This window comes from Hypanus sabinus, chromosome 17 (genome assembly GCF_030144855.1).
Source record: "Hypanus sabinus isolate sHypSab1 chromosome 17, sHypSab1.hap1, whole genome shotgun sequence".
NCBI lineage: Eukaryota > Metazoa > Chordata > Chondrichthyes > Myliobatiformes > Dasyatidae > Hypanus > Hypanus sabinus.
Window position 1 is genome coordinate 50,550,391 of NC_082722.1, and position 19,834 is coordinate 50,570,224.

Genomic DNA, 19,834 nt, shown 5'->3' on the forward strand with positions numbered 1-19,834 from the left:
ATTGCATCTAAAGTTATGAAAATTATTCAGAGCATGTTAATAGTCTTTAAATGTTGGCTCACAACAATAAAGATAACTTAGCAAAAGCAGAAAAATAACAATATTTTAAGGAAACAAAATAAATGATTCATAAGAGCAATAACGAGTTAGTGTTTACAGGTTCATGGATGATCAGGAGTATGATGGTGGAGGGGAAGTAACTGTTCATAAAACATTGAGTATGGGTCTTCAGGTTCCTGTAAATGTTAGTAATGAGAAGATGGCATGCTCTGGATTGAAAGAATCCTTTTCAACTTCTAACCTATTGCTAAAGCTCGCCACGTTGAAACACTAGACCCAGATTCTGATGTGTCGTAATGTCAACAGAAAATGAAAACAATTACACACAACACACCTGTTCACATCCTTAAATAGCTACAACTTCTATTTTTAACTCGCAGGCTAACAATAAGACTTATCTCAATTAAAAATTAAAGATCAACTTTTTTTAATTTAACTTTATTTGTACAAGACAGGTCACAATTTGTATCTACTGAATAGACATCTTTTTCTGACCCTTCCTCAGTTCAAGTGGGCAACAAATCACATGATCAGACACATGTGGAAGGATACTCCAGTTTTAAAAATATCAGGAATGTGAAAGAAAAGGGCAGGGAGACCTGGTTAGAGAAGCAGGTTATCTTTGATTAGGCTTGGACAGGTTGCCCAGGTGATCCTGATGTTTTTAGATTAAACAGGGTAATTAGAGAGAAAACTAAAGAAAATATTTTCTCACTTTTCCAGTTCTGCCCAGGAGACTTCAACTTAAAAAAATCTTTCTGCAGTTGCTACCTGATTTGTCTAATTTCTAGCACCTTTTTTAATTTTGGATTTCAAACATTTGCAACTTCATGATTAAATTGCATTGCTACTTTTGTTCCTATTTGTACAAACAAAATTGATAGACAATATGAGCTGTTGTTCCTCCAATCTGAGAGTGGCCTCAGGCCACGATGACATACCAGATTTGTAATGGGGATATGAATTATAGTGGCGGACCAGGAAATCCCACTTTTTGTGGATGGAGCAGAGGTGCTCGACAAAGTGATCTTCCAATCTACCTTGGGTCTCAACAATGTAGAGAAAGCCACACAGTGAGCGCCAGGTAGAATAGATGACAACAAATTCACAGGTGAAGTGTTGCCTCACCCGGAAAGACTGCTTGGGGCCCTGAATGGAGGTGAGAGAGGAGTGAATGGAAAGGTGTCGCACTTCGGTCACTTGCAGAGTTGAGTGCCAGGAGGGAGATTAGTGGGGAGGGATGTGTGGACAAGGGAATCACAGAGAGAGCGATCCCTGAAAAAAGTAGAGAATAGGGGGCAGGTCAAGAGGTGCTTCATGGTAGTGCGCTGTTGAAGATGGCAGAAGTTGTGGAGAATGATGTGTTGAACACAGAGCCTCATGGGGTGGTAGGCATGGACAAGAGGCTGTGGGAAGATGGGGAAAGCGTGGATCTCCAGGAAAATGGAGAAGCGGGTGAGGGCAGTATCAATAAAGTGGGAAGGGAAAACCTGTTCTTTGAAGGAAGATATCTGACGTCCTAGAAAAGAAAGCCTCGGCCTGGGAACAGATGTGGTGCAGATAAGGGAATGGAGAAAAGGGAATAGCATTTTATTTTTAAAAAACAGGAGACAGAGTGGGAAGAGGTATAGTCAGGATAGCCGTGGAAATCAGGAGGTTTTAGTAGACAGTTTGTCTCCAGAGATACAGATCGAGGAAGGGGAGAGAGGTGTCAGAAATGGACCAAGAGAATTTAAGGGCAGGGTGGAAATGGGAGGCAAAGTTGATGAAATTGACGAGCTCATTATAGGCATTGTACATAAGGTAGAAGCAATGCAGCTGCCAATGTAGTGCAGAAAGATTTGGGAAACATTACTAGGGAAGGCTTGGAATGTGGACTGTTCCACATCGCTGATGAATAGGCCTATGCTGGTGCCCGTGGCTACACCATTAGTTTGGAGAAAGTGGGTGGAGCTGAAAGAAAATGTTGAGGGAGTAATTGAGAATTTTCCAGTTTGAATACAGTCCCTCTCCAAAAGGAGTAAAATTACATCTGAATATCAGCATTGACTCCTTTTAGCCTCATCTTGCATTTGACTCTTCTGCACTGCTATTAATGGCTAGATGAATTTTTATTCCATTTCTCAGTTGTTTTCTACAAGAATACGTTTAAAAAATGCTTTCGTTTGTTAATTCCAGCCTTGTTGTGATTTCTATAAGGGTTTTTACCCTTCGATCTATTCCCCCAATTCAAGAACACATGATTAGAAGGGCAGTTATTTGGCCATTCAATAGTTCATGACCAAACTGCTTGTAACCTAAGGTCCAGACCTCCTCCACCCACTCACTGTAACCCTTCATCCCCTCACTTCAAAAATCTACTCACTGTTGTTAAGAAACATGTTCCTGTGCTTTTTGAGGGGTAGAGTTTCAAGATTCACAAAAAAAACTCATCTGTCTTAAATGGATGATTATTGATTTTTAAAGAACAACCCCAAGTTATAGATTTTCCCACATGAGAAAACACTTTCCACATCTACCCTCCAGGATCTACAATCTTAGTGATGGGCTTCCATTGGTCAGTGCCTTTATAAGATCCAAGATGAGCTATTGTAGACAAGGGACCCTCAAAGCTTATGTTCCACTAAATAAAAAAAATGAATATTTTCCATAAAGAGAAAATGCTAGAAAGACTGAGCCAGTCAGGCAACGTCTAGAAAGATGAACAGTCAATATTACAGGCCCTTGGCCTTTAATCAGAACTAAGAAAGTTTTGAGATTTCCAGCATTTGCATTCTTATTGCATAGACTTCTCACCCCTACAGAGGTTGTTTCACATCAGAAATTTAAATTAAAGAATTAAGTGCTACTTCAAATAAAACCATCTAATGTTAGTTTTCAAAACTTGACATCCTTTATGCAGCTGCTAGAAGAACCCTCTCACAACAATACAACAGGGTAAAATGTTGCTTTTAGCTGGTCTCTAGTCACTGATTCAATTGACTTGATCCTTGGAAATGATGAAGTGTGGTACACACAAAAAGGCGCCAGTGAAGGAAGATGGGTTGATCTCGTCTAACTGAAGGGAAGCCACTCAGTGAACGAACTGAGGAGTGATATACGAGATGATTCTATTGAACAGCACAATCCCTGTCCCACAGGACGCTAGGCAGTTCAATAATAAAACGGTTAAAAATATCAGGTTGCAGCTGAGCATTTCTTCCTCCACAAAATGCAACAGTTGAAGAGATTTTTAAAAATTCACACAAAGTGAATGGTTGGCTCTTTGTCCTTGATCCCATAATAATTTTTGCCTCTCTTTAAAGAAAGTGTTACTTGCCCCTGGCAGAGACCCATCTCAGCAGGAAATGCAGTGCAATTGCAGCTTACATTTCATGGGGATGTTGGCAATAGGTCAATCATGTTTCCTTTTGATTTGTATTGATTGATGTAACAAGATTGCGTGGAGTGAGAGAACATTTTACTTTCATAATTGAGGGGGAGGGGACAGTTCAAAGGTTCTTAGAAACAGTGTTATCAAACTAGACTTCTTATTATAAATGTTTTCGTTCCACATCAGCAGAATGTGAAGCATTCAATGATTATCAGGATTCTTGTCTGGTTCAGTGAACTCATCGCTTGTCAGTACAGGACTTTAGACAGTGGATATTTTCACTTCAAAAGATCTCTGGACCTTTGAGGAATTTTCCCCCAGTACATGAGAAGGGTTATTCTTTCACTGCTGACTGCAAACTCCAAACCAATGAAGTTTGCTGACAAATATTATTGTGCAAGTCCAGAACACAGTAATATACCATAACCTGTTTTCTCAGTTCCAACATTATTCAACTGATAATGTTTTGAAATTTTGCTTAAGCAACGCAACTACAGAGATCAATATGCAAATAGGCAAGTGCTGTAACATTCCTTTCATTCCAATCCATCATGCAATTTAATGAGAATTATATGGCTTGTCATAAACAATATTCTTCCCATCATGAACATTTGCTTATCATAGAGTTGGTTAGATCTTCTCCATAGTGTCTTCAGAATACATTTAGACACATTAAATAAATATACAAAGTGATTCAGGCTGATTACAACGAACACACATTAACTACATTTTTTTTTGAGATTCTAAAGCCTGGATATAAAATGTAATTTTCAAATCATTTGTGAAATTGGTAGATTGTGAGAGAACTCAGTACGGTATTTGATTTTGCTGTCCAATGAGATTATAACACAAACAGACATACAGGGCAAATATCATATGTCTGTTTACAGGTAATTAATATTCCAACTATAACTAAGGAACTAACTGCCCCTTTTAAGAAAAGCGTGAAATACATATTAACTGCACACAAATTCACTGTTGGCTGAGTCATTGGTGGTGACGAATAGGCATATAGGAGGGAGATCGAAAATTTGGCTGCGTGGTACCACATCAACTTCTCTTTCAACATCAACAAAATCAAACAGTTGCAGGAGGGAGAAACCAGTGTTCCATGAGTCAGATCTCATTAGGAGAATGGATGTGGATTGGGTCAGTAGCTTTAAATTCCTTATGTCAACACATCAGAGGATCTGCCCTGAGAACAGCACACAACTCATTACACAGAAGGCACAGCAGCACCTCTCAAACAGGAAAATATACAGCTGCTGAAAATCCCAAGCAACACACAAAATACTGGAGGAACTCAGCAGACCAGGTAGCTTCTATGGAAAAAGAGTAAACAGTCGACATTTTGGGGATGAGACCCTTTATCAGGACTGAAAAGGAAGACCGGTCAGAGTAAGTGGGGGGGGAGGGGCACTTCCTTCAAACCAAAGGTATAACCGTGGCCACTCCCATGGGTCCTTGTCGGCTATGTGGAACAGACTATGTTCCAGGTCTACACCAGCATTGCTCCCCAACTCTTCCTACACTACATCAATGACTACATTGCTGCTGCTTCCTGCACCCATATAGAGCTCATCAACTTTGCCTCCAACTTCCACCCTGCCCTCAAATTTACTTGGTCCATTTCTGACACCTTTCTCTTTCTTGATCAGTCTCCAGCCCTGGAGACAGTCTATCTACTGATCTCTTTTATAAACCAACTGATTCTCTCAGTTTCCTGGACTATTCCTCTTCCCACCTTGTCACTTTTAAAATCATGCCACTCCCTTCTCTCGGTTCCTCCATCTCTACCACATCTGCTCTCAGGATGATGTTTTCATTCCAGAATGAAGGAGACATCCTCCTCCTTCCAAACAAAAAAAGTTTCCCTTCCTCCACCATCAATGCTGGCCTCACACGCATCACTTCCATTTTGTACACACCTCTCCTCATCCCAACCTCCCACTGCCACACTAGGGATAGGGTTCCTCTTGTCCTCACCTAACACCCCAATAGTCTCTGCATCCAGCACACAACTCTTCATAGCTTCTGCTATCTCCAATGGGATCCTACCACCAAGCGCACCATCCCCCCCAGCATTCCCTTGTCCACTCGTCCCTCCCCACTGATCTCATTCTTGGTACTTGTCCTTCAAGTGGAACAAGTGCCACACCTGCCCCTATACCTCCTCCCTCATTACCATTTAAGACTCTAAACTGTCCTTCCAGGTGAGGCGACACTTCATCAGCGAGTCTGTTAGGATTATCTACTGTATCTGGTGCTCCTGGTATGGCTGCCTGTATATAGATGAGACCAAATGTAGATTGGGAGACTGTTTTGTCGAGCACCTATGCTCCATCTGCCAGAAAAAGTGGGATCTCCTGGTGGCTACCCATTTTAATTCTACTTCCAATTCCCATTCTGACATGCCAGTCCATGGCCTCCTCTACTCCCACGAAGAGGCCACACTCAATTTGGAGGAGCAACATTTCATATTCCATCTTGGTAGGCCCCAAACTAATGGCATAAACATCAATTTCTTGAACTTCTGGTAATTGCCCCTCCCACCCCTCCACTCCATCACCATTCCTGTTCACCCCTCTCACCTCATCTCCTTACCTGCCCATCCTTCCTTCTGGTGCTCCTCCCCCTTCCCTTTCATCCATTCCTATCAGATTCCCCTCCTCCAGCCCTCAACTCTTTCACCGATCAACTTCCCAGGTCTTTACTTCACCCTTCCCCCTCCATTTCATCTATCACCTGCCACCTTGTAGTTCTTCCTCCCTTCCTCCCACCTTCTTACTCTAACCTCTCATTTTCCCTTGTAGATTTTCTCTTGTTCAAGGTGATTTATAGTAACTTTGATAACAAATTAACTTTGAACTTGTTAACAGCACACATTACACACAGAGGAGACATAATGGAAGGCTCATCCCCAGAGTCTATGAGTAGAATTAAAAAAATAAGACAGGTGTAATCACTTTGGTTCGATTATTCTACAAAAGCCCCAGTAGCTGATAAACATGAGGAAACAGATGTGCAGTCAGATTAGGGAAAGGCGTGAAAACAAAACAGGTTTGTAGTGGGACTTCAACTTCTCTAAAATAGACTGGGACTTCCTTAGTACAAGAGGTTTCGACGGCGCAGAACCTGTTGGTTCAAAATGTACATAGTCCATTGAGAAGAGGAGCAATATTGGACCTGGTGTGGGCTAATGAGTCCAGCAAAGTGGCTGACCTTTGGGAGAACAGTTAGAAAACAGTAACCACAACTCTAATTTTTAAGATGGCTATAGTTAAGGACAAGTATGAACCTTGAGGGAGAGTGCTGAATTGGAGCAGGGCAATTAGATGGCAACTAAGGAGGCTGTTTTTAGGCAAGTCCACATGACATATGAAGAGTGTTTACAGACCAACTGCACAGAGTACAGCACAGTTCTGATCCAGTAAGAGTTAAGGAAGCCTTAGATTTCAAGAAATGGTGAACTTAGTCAAGAAGAGAAAGCAAGCACATGTAAGGTTTAGGAAGCTAAAGTCAAACAGAGCCCTTGGGGATTACAAGGAAGCCAAAAAAAGACTCATGAAGGGAATTAAGAGCACCAGGCAGGGTCATGAGAAGTCCTTGGCAAGTAGGAATAAAGGAAATCCGAAGGCATTCTACAAATATATCAATAAGAGCATAACGCTTAAAATCAACCCCAAACTTTGGCTCTCCATTTCCCTCCATAGAAGTTGCCTGACCCCAAGGTCCTCTAGCATTTAGCTTTACTTCATCTGGGCCAATACTTTTTGAAAACTATTTGCCATTAGAAAAGATAAAAGTGGCAGCCAATCTGTGTTGGGCCAAGTCACACAAGCAGCAGCATGCTGAAGACCAGGCAATCCACTTTAACAATGCTGAATGAGGGTACATTTGGTCAGAATTATGAGAATGTCATCCATGACTTCAAATATATTCCCTCTGATTCATAAGCTTACTGGGGAAGGAAATAATGTTGCATTTACTTAGTACTGCAGTGGACTGTCAACCTTAGACATTGAGTTCAAGTCCCTTTGTAGAAAGTTTGAGCGCAAGTCTACTTTTCTTTCTTAAATGAGAGCACTAAGCAACAAATGAATGATTCTTTTACTCCTCCACTTCATTTAAAACAAATTTCCTGTGGAGATTTTGGCCTCTAACTTTTCTACTAAAAAGTGACACTTCACAATTACCAATTTTAAGGCTTGTTGCCTGTTAAATATCTACAGAATTTTTACAATCTTGTGTTTTCCTAATTATTGTCTTTGTTGGTGACATTAACTGCCACACCCCAACAATTTGGTGTGAAACTGTGCTGTTAATTCCCGAATCCATATATTTTATGTGAATTGAAATCAGCAGTTTCAGCATCCATCCTTGTTGGGCACCACTTTCCATTCCACCCCACCCCACCCCACCCCAGGCATCTGCCTTTAAACTTAATCCATTCTGCTCTTTGAAAAACTCACTCACCATCTGAACACATTTTACCAATTAGTTAACTTCCATATAATCTTCCCCTGGGATCTGAGGGGTACCCTTTTTACCCAGACAGTGGGGATTACCTAGAATACACTACCTGAGAGAAGTGGAGGCAGAGTCACTAATAGCATTTAAGTGTTTTAACAAGCACTGGATTGCCAAGGCATAGAAGGCAAAGGACCAAGTGTTGGAAGGTGGGATTAATTCAGAGATGTGCTCACTGGTTAGCATAGATCAGATGGGCTGAATAGTTTGTTTCCATGCAGTACGTCATTATTATAAAGTCACCCCACTAACTACCTCACGTATCATTACATCTGCTTCAAAGGCCATTAAGCAGGAGATGGTATTTCAATGATGCCATCGCTTGTCTTCAGATTCTCGATCAAACACTTCTCACCTTTCCTCCTTGTAAGGGTTGTCATTTATTGGAACAGAGGTAGCATGTCTGAACTATCAGCTGTGATAACAATCAACTCTCTCAAATGGCTTAAGTGCATCAGCTTCTGACTCAAAAGCAAGAATGTTAGCCACAGAACTGGTTTCCTCTAGTATACACATACAAGAGATACTGATATTAAAAATATCTGATTAATTTCATTACACCAAGTAATAGTAGTACCATTGCCCCAATTCATTATAAAATTCTCCTGTTCATTTTCCATCAATTCCAAATCACTATTTGAAACAGAATACTTCTGCCAAGTGAACAAAAGGCAACGTATAGTACATTGTTTGATCTTGTGTTTTAGACAGACACTTACCTGCCTTTCTGTACATAATGGAGGGGATATTTTCTTCTTTGGATCTAAAATAAAATGGAAAAAAGTTACAAACATCAAAAATGGGACATGATTCATCAGTAATTCAAACATTGTTATATTAATTTGATGGCTTCATCATCATGGTATCTGTCTTCATCCCATCATAGATGGGATATGATGGATAAGACAAAAGTCTTATCCATATTTGCCCCACCCTCTCCACAACACAAAACAAACTGGTTTTCTCAACTCCTGTAATACTAAATAGAAGTCTTTCAACACAAAATAATGTTTTAATTTACATATGTGGCCCAGCATAGTCAGCATTTCCAAGAACTTGTTTTTGCTTCACATTCCAGCATCTGCAGTTCCTTTGATTGTTAAATAATTGGCTTTTATTTTCTCTTCAACATACACCATCTTCAGATTCAGTTTATTGTCATTTATAAACCACAAATACAATGCAGTTAAAAAATGAGACAACGTTCTCCGAAATGATATCACGAAAAGCACAAAACAGACCACATAAGAAAAACCACATAACGTTTGGTAATCCCCAATCCAGAGTCCGGAGAGGTTGCTGCGTATCGATATCGCACTACCGTCTTAGCACGTTCCCCAGAAAGGAACGACAAACCCATCAAACAAACCTAAAGCTACAAGACCTACGAAAAACCACATAGTTACATATAGTTATAGTTAACATATAGTTTCAACAGTGCAGACAATACCGTAATTGATAAAAGACTAACTGACAAAGACCACATAATTATAACACATAGTTTCAACAATGTAAAGCAATACTGAAATCTGATAAAGAGCAGTCCATGGCACAGTTTAAAAGAAAGTCGCAAAGTCCCGACAGCCCATCATCTCACGCAGACGGTAGAAGAAAGAAAAACTCTTCCTGCCATGAACCTCCAGCGCTGAAGCTTGCCGATACAGCACTTTGGGAGCTCCGACCACAGCCAACTCTGAGTCTGTCCGAAAACTTCGAGCCTCCAACCAGCCCTTCGACACCAAGCACCATGTCTGCCAAGCGCTTCGACCCCGGCACCGGCTGCCAAGCAACAGGCAAAGCCAAGGATTCGGGGCCTTCCTCCTGGAGATTTTTCTAATTGTACAATAGCGGCAGCAGCGAAGCAGGCATTTCAAAAGTTTCACCAGATGTTCCTCCGTGCTTCACACGTCCGTCTCCATCAAATCAGGATTGTACACGGCCCCTACTTATAGATAACAGATATTCATTCTTGGTGTGGCTGCTGAGTCGCACCACCATCTTGCAATGAAGAATCTTGGACAGTGTGAAGGCAAATTTGGACATTTTCAATTTCACCTTATGATGGAATTGTTCTCCAAAAGATAGTGCACTGGTGGTAAGGAGATCTTAGTGGCTGCAAAATTGTTCTTTGGTGGACTAGAATATCTTCGACGATTTTCCAGTACTTGATGCCAACTACTTCCATCTCATGTACTTTCAGCTTCACGTAAGTGCACAACAAACTAACAAACTAAGATTAAAAAGTGTACTTAAACAACTCCACATTTGGGTCCTGCAAAGTTGGTAAAATATTGTGCATCGCTGACTATCTGATTTAAATTACATTGTCTTATACAATCTTACCATTTCATGTATATTAGGTGTGACCACAATTAAACTTGCCCAATTAACAGGAGTTACTCAAATTTTTAAACTCAATTTCTTCCCAACTTTGAGCTCTGATATTTGGCTCTTCAATGAATAAGAAATTGACCTCAATTTCCCAAATCTTTAACATCATGTTTGATCCTTGTATATACCTTTACAGCCATCTTCTAAGATATTACACTCAGAACACACAAATTGCACCCGGGTTATGAATGCCCTACTTACTTATGGGCACTCAAATGTATGCACAAGCTCTCTGAATACAATTCAATTCAAAAGCTATACATTCAATTTAATGAACGTCATTTGATGCCATTTCTCAGAATATTGTGGAGTTACGGTTACCTTATTGAGTGAGGGTTTTTTCTTTAAATGTATTTTCTGACTGATGGCCAAAATCAACTTAGGGATGTTGAAAACAGGGCCCATTCTTTACTGGAGATTGCCTGCACTGTCCTTAGAAGTGACACAGGCATATCATCAGAAAATTCAGCAATCCCTCCAAATGAATTCCAATTTTGCAAGCCCACCTAGAGACATCTTCCACCACAATAATTGGTAAACCAAAATCATCACCACCCTGGAACACCAGGTGTAGCATTTTCCCAGCACTCAAATTCTCCTGACAGTGACCATTCTTCCGAAAGTTAGTAAATGAACAGCTTGACATGGGCACCTGCACAAATAAAGCAGCAATCTGCAACATTGTTGATCTGCTTCTGGCAAAGGAATGAATTCCTTGTACATTTGGTTCCATCTCCATGGAACTCAACAATAGCTTTCAAAATGATTTCCACAAATAAGGCATCTTGAACTTAGGTTAGTGAATGTGCCAGATGTATCAAAGCCCATTTTCTGAGTAAAATTAGTTTCTTTTTTCATTCACTGCTTGTACATTCCATTCTAGAATGTTAATAGCCTGAAAGGAGCACCTTCGTCAATTCTGTGCAGGATTTTGATCGTCACAACCCACGTGCTGCCTCCAAAACCTGCTCGAGTCTGAGCTGCCAATTTCTGAAAATGGGTTCAATTGCAAGAAACTCAATCCTGGGACTTTGCACTTGCAGGCTCTTCTCCTCTCTTTCCCCTCCCCTCAATCTTCCTTCACTCCCACTGCACTCAGCCATGAAAATCACCGTTTTCCAAAGACTTGATTTTCAAGATTCACCCCCATCCCCGCTGCTCTTACTTTGCAACCACAGACAAATTACCCAGAGTCCTATGAGATGTTCTATTTAGGTGTATTGCTGATACCAGCAACCCCCACCATGTCAGAACTGAAGATGATCCATAGTGCCAATACAATATAGCTTGGACCATGCTTGGTGAAGTCTAACCATAATACTGACAAGACAGGGAGCTTCAAAGTGTGCAGTTCTTTCTATCCAGGAGTAAGGCACATGATGTCTACTTCACATCTACAGAAGAAGCCACTGTCTCCTACTCTCACCTGATTTAGTTATTATTTACTGTATCAACATTCTACAGCGATAGAAATGCAAAGTAGAAATGAGATGAACTGCAATTTACAATTGCTCAGGTTTAACCCTGACATTGGCCATGATCACTCTCACTCTCTCTCTCTCACACACACAACCGTTGCAGCTCAGACCAAATTTTAAATCTTCTCCCAGTAGCAATTTTAAAACAAAAATCAATCTCTGAAACCAGTTTGTGATTTCTGAATTAAAATGATGAAAATTGAATATTAATTGTAACAGATTACACTAACCAAGGAACATCATTTACTTTCTACTCTTCAGTTATGCTGTACAAATACAAGATTCAAGATTGTTTAATGCCATTTCCGTACACAAGGAGAATGAAATAATTTTTACTCTGAATCTGATACAGCCCAAAAAAAGTGAAGAACTCAATAATTTACTTATTTAATAATAATAAAACACAATGAATAAAAATACACAAGCTAATTTATATTCATAGATTGATTACATACCCATAAAATGACACTATGCTGTACATGTGACTGACAGGAAGATGTTGTTTCTCATGTTTTATAAAGAAAGTCTGATTATAATAATTATAATATCTCAAACACAAGAAAATCTGCAGCTGATAGAAATCCCTCCACTATCAACACTGACTTCAGTCCCATCTCTTCCATCTCCCGTACCCCTGCCCTCACTCCATTCTCACAGTGCCACACCAAGGACAGGGTTCGTCTTGTCCTCACTTACTAGTCCACTAGCCTCTGTGTCCAGCATCTCCACTGGGATCCTACCAAGCACATCCTTCTATCCTTCTACCCCCACCACACCCCAGGGATTGGCTGTATGAGACTCCTTTGTCCCCTCATCCCTCCTCACTGATCTCCCTCCTGGAAGTTACCCTTGGAAGTGGAACAAGTGCCCCTACATCTCCTCCCTCACTACCATTCAATGCCTCAACTGGTCCTTTCAGATGAGGTGACACTTCACCTGAGAGTCTGTTGGGTCATCTACCGTATCCAATGTTTCCAGTGTGGCCTTCTGTATATTGGTAAGAACTAACATAGATTGGGAGACTGTTTCACCGAACACCTACATTCCATCTACCAGAAAAACTGATCTCCCAAGAGCCACCCTTGTCAATTCCACTTCCCATTCCCAGTCAGACATGTCTGTCCATGGCCTCCTTCATTGACACAATGAGGCCACACTCAAGCTGAAGGAACAACACCTCATCTTCCATCTGGGTAGCCTCCAAGCTAATGGCATGTACACTGATTTCTCGAACTTCTGGTAATTGACAATTCACCATTCCCCATTCCCCTGTCCCATTTCCCTCTCTCACCTTAACTCCTTACTTGCCCATCACCACCCCCCATGTTTCTCCTCCTTTCCTTTCTTCCAATGTCTTCTGTCCTCTACTAGCAGATCCCCTCATCTGTTATAGACTGTCAGGTATATGGTTGAAGGACGGTTGTAGTTCGGAGCTGAACGTCCAAGGTTACGTGTTGTATTGGAGGGATAGGAAGGTAGGCAGAGGGGGAGGTGTGGCTCTGCTGGTAAAGAATAGCACTAAATCAGTAGAAAGATGAGACATAGCTTTGGAAGATGTTGAATCCTTGTGGGTCAAGTTAAGAAACTGCAAGGGTAAGAGAACCCAGTTATATACAGGCCTCCCAATAGTAGCTGGGATGTGGACCACAGATTACAATGGGAAATAGAAAAGGCATGTCAAAAGGGCAATGTTATGATATTTATGGGAGACTACTGAGGAAGGTGCAGGATAGATATATTCCAAAAACAGATACTCAAATGGCAAAATAGTTCAACCATGGCTGTCAAGGAAAGTCAAAGCTAATGTAAAGCAAAAGAGAGCATATAACAAAGCAAAAATTAATAGGCAGACAGAGAATTGGGAAGCTTTTAAAAACCTACAGAGAACAACTAAAAGAATCGTAAGATGGGAAAAGATGAAATATGAAAGTAAGCTAGCAAACAGTTTCAAAGTGGACAGTAAAAGCTTTTTCAAGTATGTATAAAAAAAATAAAAGCTATGAGAGTGGATTTAGGACCACTAGAAAATGAGGCTGGAGAAATAACAGGAAATGGCAGATGAACTAAACAACTATTTTGCATTAGTCTTCACTGTGGAAGACACTAGCAGTATGCTAGATGTTGAAGGGTGTAAGGGAAGAAAAGTGAGTGCAGTTACTATTAAAGGGAGAAGGTGCTCAAAAAGCTGAAAGACTCAAGGGTACACAAACCACCCAGACCAGATGAAATGCACCCTAGAGTTCTGAAAGAGGTAGCAGTAGAGATTGTGGAGGCATTAGTAATAATCTTTCAAAAATTATTGGACTCTGCAATTTTCTAGTCCTCTTGGACCATGCCAAATATCACGCCACTCTTTAGGGAGGAACATAGCAGAAAGGAAATTACAGGCAGTTAGCCTGATCTCAGTGGTTGGGAAGATGCTGGAATCAATTGTTAAGAATGAAGTTATGGAGTACTTGGTGATACAGAACAAGATCAAACAAAGTCAGCATGGTTTCCATGTGGAAAATCTTGCTTGATGAACCTGTTTGAATTCTTTGAGGAGATTACAAATAGGATAGATAAAGGGGATGCAGTGGATGTTGTATATTTGGACTTTTAGAAAACCTTTGACAAGGTGCCACACGCAAGGTTGCTTACCAAGTTAAGAGCCCATGATATTACAGGAAAGTTACTGGCATGGTTAGGGCATTGGCTGATTGGTAGGAGGCAGCAAGTGGGAATAAAAGGATCCTTTTCTGGTTGGCTGCTGGTGACTAGTGGTGTTCCACAGGGGTTGGTGTTGCAAACTCTTCTTTTTGTGCTGTACATCAATGATTTAGATGATGGAATAGATGCCTTAGTTGCCAAGTTTGCAGATTATATGACAATTGATGGAGGGTCAGGCGGTGTTGAGGAAACAGGTAGGCTGCAGAAGGACTTGCACAGATTAGGAGGATGGGCAAGAAAGTGGTAAATGAATACAATGTTGGAAAACACATGGTCATGCACTTTGGTTGTAGAAATGAATGTGCAGACTATTTTCTAAATGAGGAGAAAATCCAGAGATGCAAAGGGTCTTGGAGTCCTTGTGCAGAACAACCTAAAGGTTAACTTTCAGGATGAGTCCACGGTGGGGGAAGGCAAATGCAATATTAGTATTCATAAAGAGATCTAGAATACAAGAGCAAGGGTGTGATGTTGAGGCTTTATAAAGGCACTGGTGAGGCCTCACCTTGAGTACTGTGAATAGTTTTAGGTTCCTCATTTGAGAAGCTATGTGCTGTCATTGGAGAGGATTCTGAGGAGATTCACAAGGACAATTCCATGAACGAAAGGGTTATCATACGAGCAACATTCCATTGCTCTGGGTCTGTACTCGCTGTGGAAAGCATGTTTCCCCATGGTGGGAGCAGGGAGCATCTAGGACAAGAGGGCACAGCCACAGGATAGAGGGGTATCCGTTTAAAACAGATGTGGATAAATTTCTTTAGCCAGAGGGTGAATTTGTGCAACTTGTTACGAAAGGCAGCAGTGGAGGCCAGGTCATTGGGTGTCGTTAAGGCAGAGATTGATAGGTTCTTGACTGGACTCGGCATCAAAGGTTATGGGGAGAAGGCCAGGAAATGGGGCTGGGGGGGGGGGGGGCGGGTAGAAAAGTAAAGTATCAGCCATGATTGAGTGGTGGAGCAGACTGAATGGGCTAGATGGTCTAATTCTGCTCCAATGTCTTATGGTTTTAATCTTTTTGACCAACTTCCCAGCTCTTTACTTCACCCCCCCCACCCCACCTCCCCTGGTTTCACCTATCACCTAGTATTTCTTCCTCCCCCAACTTTCTTACTCTGACTTCTCAGCTTTCTTTCGGGTCCTGATGAAGGGTCTCAGCTCGAAACGTCGACTGTTTACTCTTTTCCATAAATAATTTCTAATCGTTTCTCAGTTTGAAAGAATCACTAGAAGGTTATCCTATTGTAACTCTGATCTTTGAGATGTGACAACTACATGTAGGATTCAAGCCAAGAATTTTTATTGGGTCCAGAATCTGCATTCAGTGATGAAACATTTTCATTTTCTGCTGACTTTAGGGGAAAATAACAACCTGCAAAAATCCAATTATTACTGCATTTGTAGAAGGGATGATGGCCATTCACATCATCAAGTCTATAGCAGCTGAATCTAAAAGCATTCTAGCCAGTCCCACATCTTTTCCCCCATAGCCCTGCAATTTTGTTTCCTTTCAAAGACCCATTGAAATTTGTTGTGAATCTATCAGAATAGAAGCTGTGGCAGAGCATTCCATATCCTAAACACACGTTGTATAACTTAGTTCCCCCCTCCTCGTATGGCAACTTATTTCATAAGTGCAGATAAACAGCAGTTCCCTGTTAACCTGCCAGTACTTTAAAAACTTTAAGCTTAGTTAGGTACTGATTGTATGGATAGTCAGAGGCTTTTTCCCCCAGGGCTGGAATAGCTGACATGAGAGGGCACAGTTTTAAGGTACACACACGCCTGCTGATGACGGTGGTGGGGGCAGATACAATAGGGTCCTTTAAGAGTCTCCTGGTTAGGTACATAGAAAAATAGAGGGCCATGGGTAACCCTAGGTAATTTCCAAAGTACATGCTCAGAACAGTATTGTGGGCCGAAGGGCCTGTAGGTTTTCTATGTTTTAGGTACATCTTGTCTATAACAATTCTATGCAGGTTTCTTAATTAATCCACACAGCCAGTGACTGCTCAGTCTGCCTTGAATGTGTAGTTCCTGGAGCTCGCGCCAGAGAGATTAAATGGACAGCTCTGTAGAACAATGCAGCAGAGTATGGGCCCTTTGACCCACAATATTGTGCTAACATTTTAACCTGCTATAAAATCAATCTATTCCCTCCCTCCGGCACAGCTATCCCTCTATTATTTCATCTACACGTCCATTAAAGAATCACTTGAATATCCCAAAGTGTCTGACTCTCTCACCTTACCTGGCAGTACATTCCATGCACCCCTGACCTTCCCCTTGTACTGCCCTCCAACCCAATTTATTTGTGTTTCTTAAAATTAAGAATTATTTTTTTAAAATTTAAGGTGGCAAGATAGCAGAATAGTCAGTGCATGGCCTTACAGAGCCAGAAGGATCTAATTCTTGCCACTGCCTCTAGGAGTTTGTCCACCCCTCCCCCCCACCAGCATGTGAGTTTCGTCTAGATATTCTGGTTTCCTCCCGTATTCCAAAGCCAAATGGTTAGGGTTAGTGAGTGGTAAGCATGCTATGCTGGCACCAGAAATGTGGCAATATTTGCAGGCTACCCATCACAATCCTCACAGACTTGAATTGACACAACACAACTCATTTCACTGTATGGTTCAATGTTTTGGTGTACAAATGGCAAATAGAACTAATATTTTTATCTTTCTATTTTAATAAACTTATAATTATGCCCTTGTGTCTACTGTCTCTTATGTTGTAGTCCTCTCAATTCACCTTTCATCCTCCTTCTCTCCAAACAGCAAAGCCCTGGCTTGCTACACCTGTTCTGTAAAACGTGCTCTCTAATCTAGGCAGTAAAACTTCTTCTGCATGGGGTGGGGGAGGGGTGGTGTGATTGCTATCTATTCAAATGTTATTTATTCAACCCATTACAGTCTCACTGGAGGTTAATGGCGTACTTTAAGAATTTGTTTTGGAGGAATTCTTTTCCTAATCTCCTTTTTCTTCATTTTCTTCTTTACTGCCAAATCACTAGTCAAATCCATGGAGGATCTTGCCTCATCTTTGCTGGTCAGTGTATTGCTTTGCATCCTCAGCCTTTCAATCTATACTGTAGCATCAACTTAGGTTTTGGAACTTTTATGAATTTCCAGAACAACAAACATCTTCTGGAGCCGTGGGTAAATAAAGTTTCCATGCACGTTAGCTGGCTCTTAAAGTCTAGTAACAATCGACTACTAACTTCAGTTAAAGTTTCAATCTTTCTACTTCATGGATTAGATTTAATGCAATATAATTTTGTTTGCTCCGTTCTTAAATGCAGAGCAACAGGATTGACAGCAGACTGCTTATTACTATTTGGTTATTACTATTTAGTTAATCACTTCATCTTTTTCCCTTCCTCTGTTAATTTCTTCATTTCTCCCTCCAGCAGTGTGCTACTGGATTTCAGCAGACCAGGCAGCACCTATGGAAAAAACAACAGGCAACATTTTGGACCAAAACCTCAGAATTAAGTACAATTTTTTTTAGGGTATTGTGTAAAGGGGCAATTTTATGAATACTTAAATGATTTCCTTCAGTTCTGATCCCAAGTAGTTGCCAGTTGCACAGAATAATAATAATAATAATAATAATAACCAGTAATTTTGCCATTTTTATTACTGCAAGCATCCAGTCAATAATAGTCCAACCCAAGTGTTGTTTTATGAAGCTGCTACTTCGTAGGGGTTATAAAATACTATGACTAAGGGTTTTATTATTTACAACTAATCATGAATAAACTTTGCAAAGTAGTTCTTTAATTAAAATAACAATAGCAAACAAGTTTTTCTATATGAAAGGCATTCAAGAATACAAAAGGTTTGTAGGAAAACAGGTTTTGTTGGCACCAAGATCAAAGTTGTTTGATATCACAACTGTAACTGTCCCAGTTGTCTATCATTTCATGAATGCCAATTTAATCCAAGCAGACTTAAAACAAGAATTTATTTTCTGAGTTTGGAACATAAAGTAAAATAGCCATTTTAGATTTGTTTATATGACAAGTTTAGGTGTCTGATAAATAGTGAGGACACACAGGTTACTTGACAAAGAAAAATAACCTTAATCGATTGACAGGCAATGGTCATTACATTTTTCACTGTTTAGTTTGTCTGCACTGAGATTTTATATCTGCACCCCAGTAGGTCTGCAAACATTTTTCTTTACTGCACTGTAATTCAGATTTCATAATACTGTAATATAGGACATCAGGACCAGCCCTGATGAAAGGTCTCAGCCCGAGATGTTGACTGTTTACTCTTTTCTATTGATGCTGCCTGCCCTGCTAAGTTCCTCCAGCATATTGTGCATGCTGCATCACGTAAAATGATCTTCTAAATAACAAATACTGTTGTTTTCATAAACAAATCATACAATCACTGAAGGTGTTGAAAAGTGTCCCTGATTGGTAGCTACTTTCCAACAAGATCTGGATCTCGTTATATAAACTTTGAATACATTTGATACTGGAGTAAACAATACAAACACCTGAACAATGACACAAAAAGTATAGGAACAAGGCAATCTAATTTATTTTATTTCATAGTTGCAGAAATCAGTCAAATTTTCAAACTTTACTCTTAAATGGCTTAGGATGCTAATAAATGACTCCCAGCTACAACGTACAGTTAAGGAGATGAACCACTACTGCTACGTCAGGAGAACTTGTGCACAATTAAGAATACATATCCAAATTATAATTGCTTTTAGGATAAATCTTTATTCTCATTTATTCATGATTTGCATGGGAATATGGTAGCATGATTAGTAAGTTTGCAGATGACACCATAATTGGTGGTATAGTGGACAGTGAAGGTGGTTTACAACAGGATCTAGGACAATGGGAAAAGTCAGCAAGGGAAAGGCAGGAATTTAACTCAGACGTTGGGAAGTGATACCTTTTGGGAACTGAAAGCAGGGTAGGGTTACACAGCACATGCCATGACTCTGGGGGAGTATGGCTAAACAGAGAGAGTTAGGGATACAAACATAGTTCCCTGAAAGTGGTAGACAGGGTAGTAAAGGCAGCACTTGGCATGTTTCTTTCATAGATTGGCATTTTGAGTACAGGAGTTTGACATTGTGTCATGGCTGTATATAACATTGGCAAGACTGCATACCAAGAATGGAACTGGTTTACAAATCCTGTGGCATTACAGGAAAGATACTGGCATGGATAGAGGAATGGCCGACAGGTAGGAGGCAGTTCCGGTCACTATAAGGATTGATTAAGCTAGAGAAAGTGCAGAGATGTTGCTACTCTGCACTTATA

At 40.5% G+C, this 19,834-nt stretch overlaps 1 protein-coding gene across 3 annotated transcripts in view; it reads right to left on the minus strand.

Moving 5' to 3' along the window:
- spire2 (spire-type actin nucleation factor 2) overlaps window positions 1-19,834 on the minus strand; it is an 84,253-nt gene that overhangs the window by 59,642 nt on the left and 4,777 nt on the right. For all 3 annotated transcript variants that reach the window (XM_059993033.1, XM_059993032.1, XM_059993034.1), the window contains exon 2: window positions 8,683-8,726. In XM_059993033.1, the coding sequence (XP_059849016.1) occupies window positions 8,683-8,726 (44 nt within the window). The remainder of the gene's footprint in view (window positions 1-8,682; window positions 8,727-19,834) is intronic.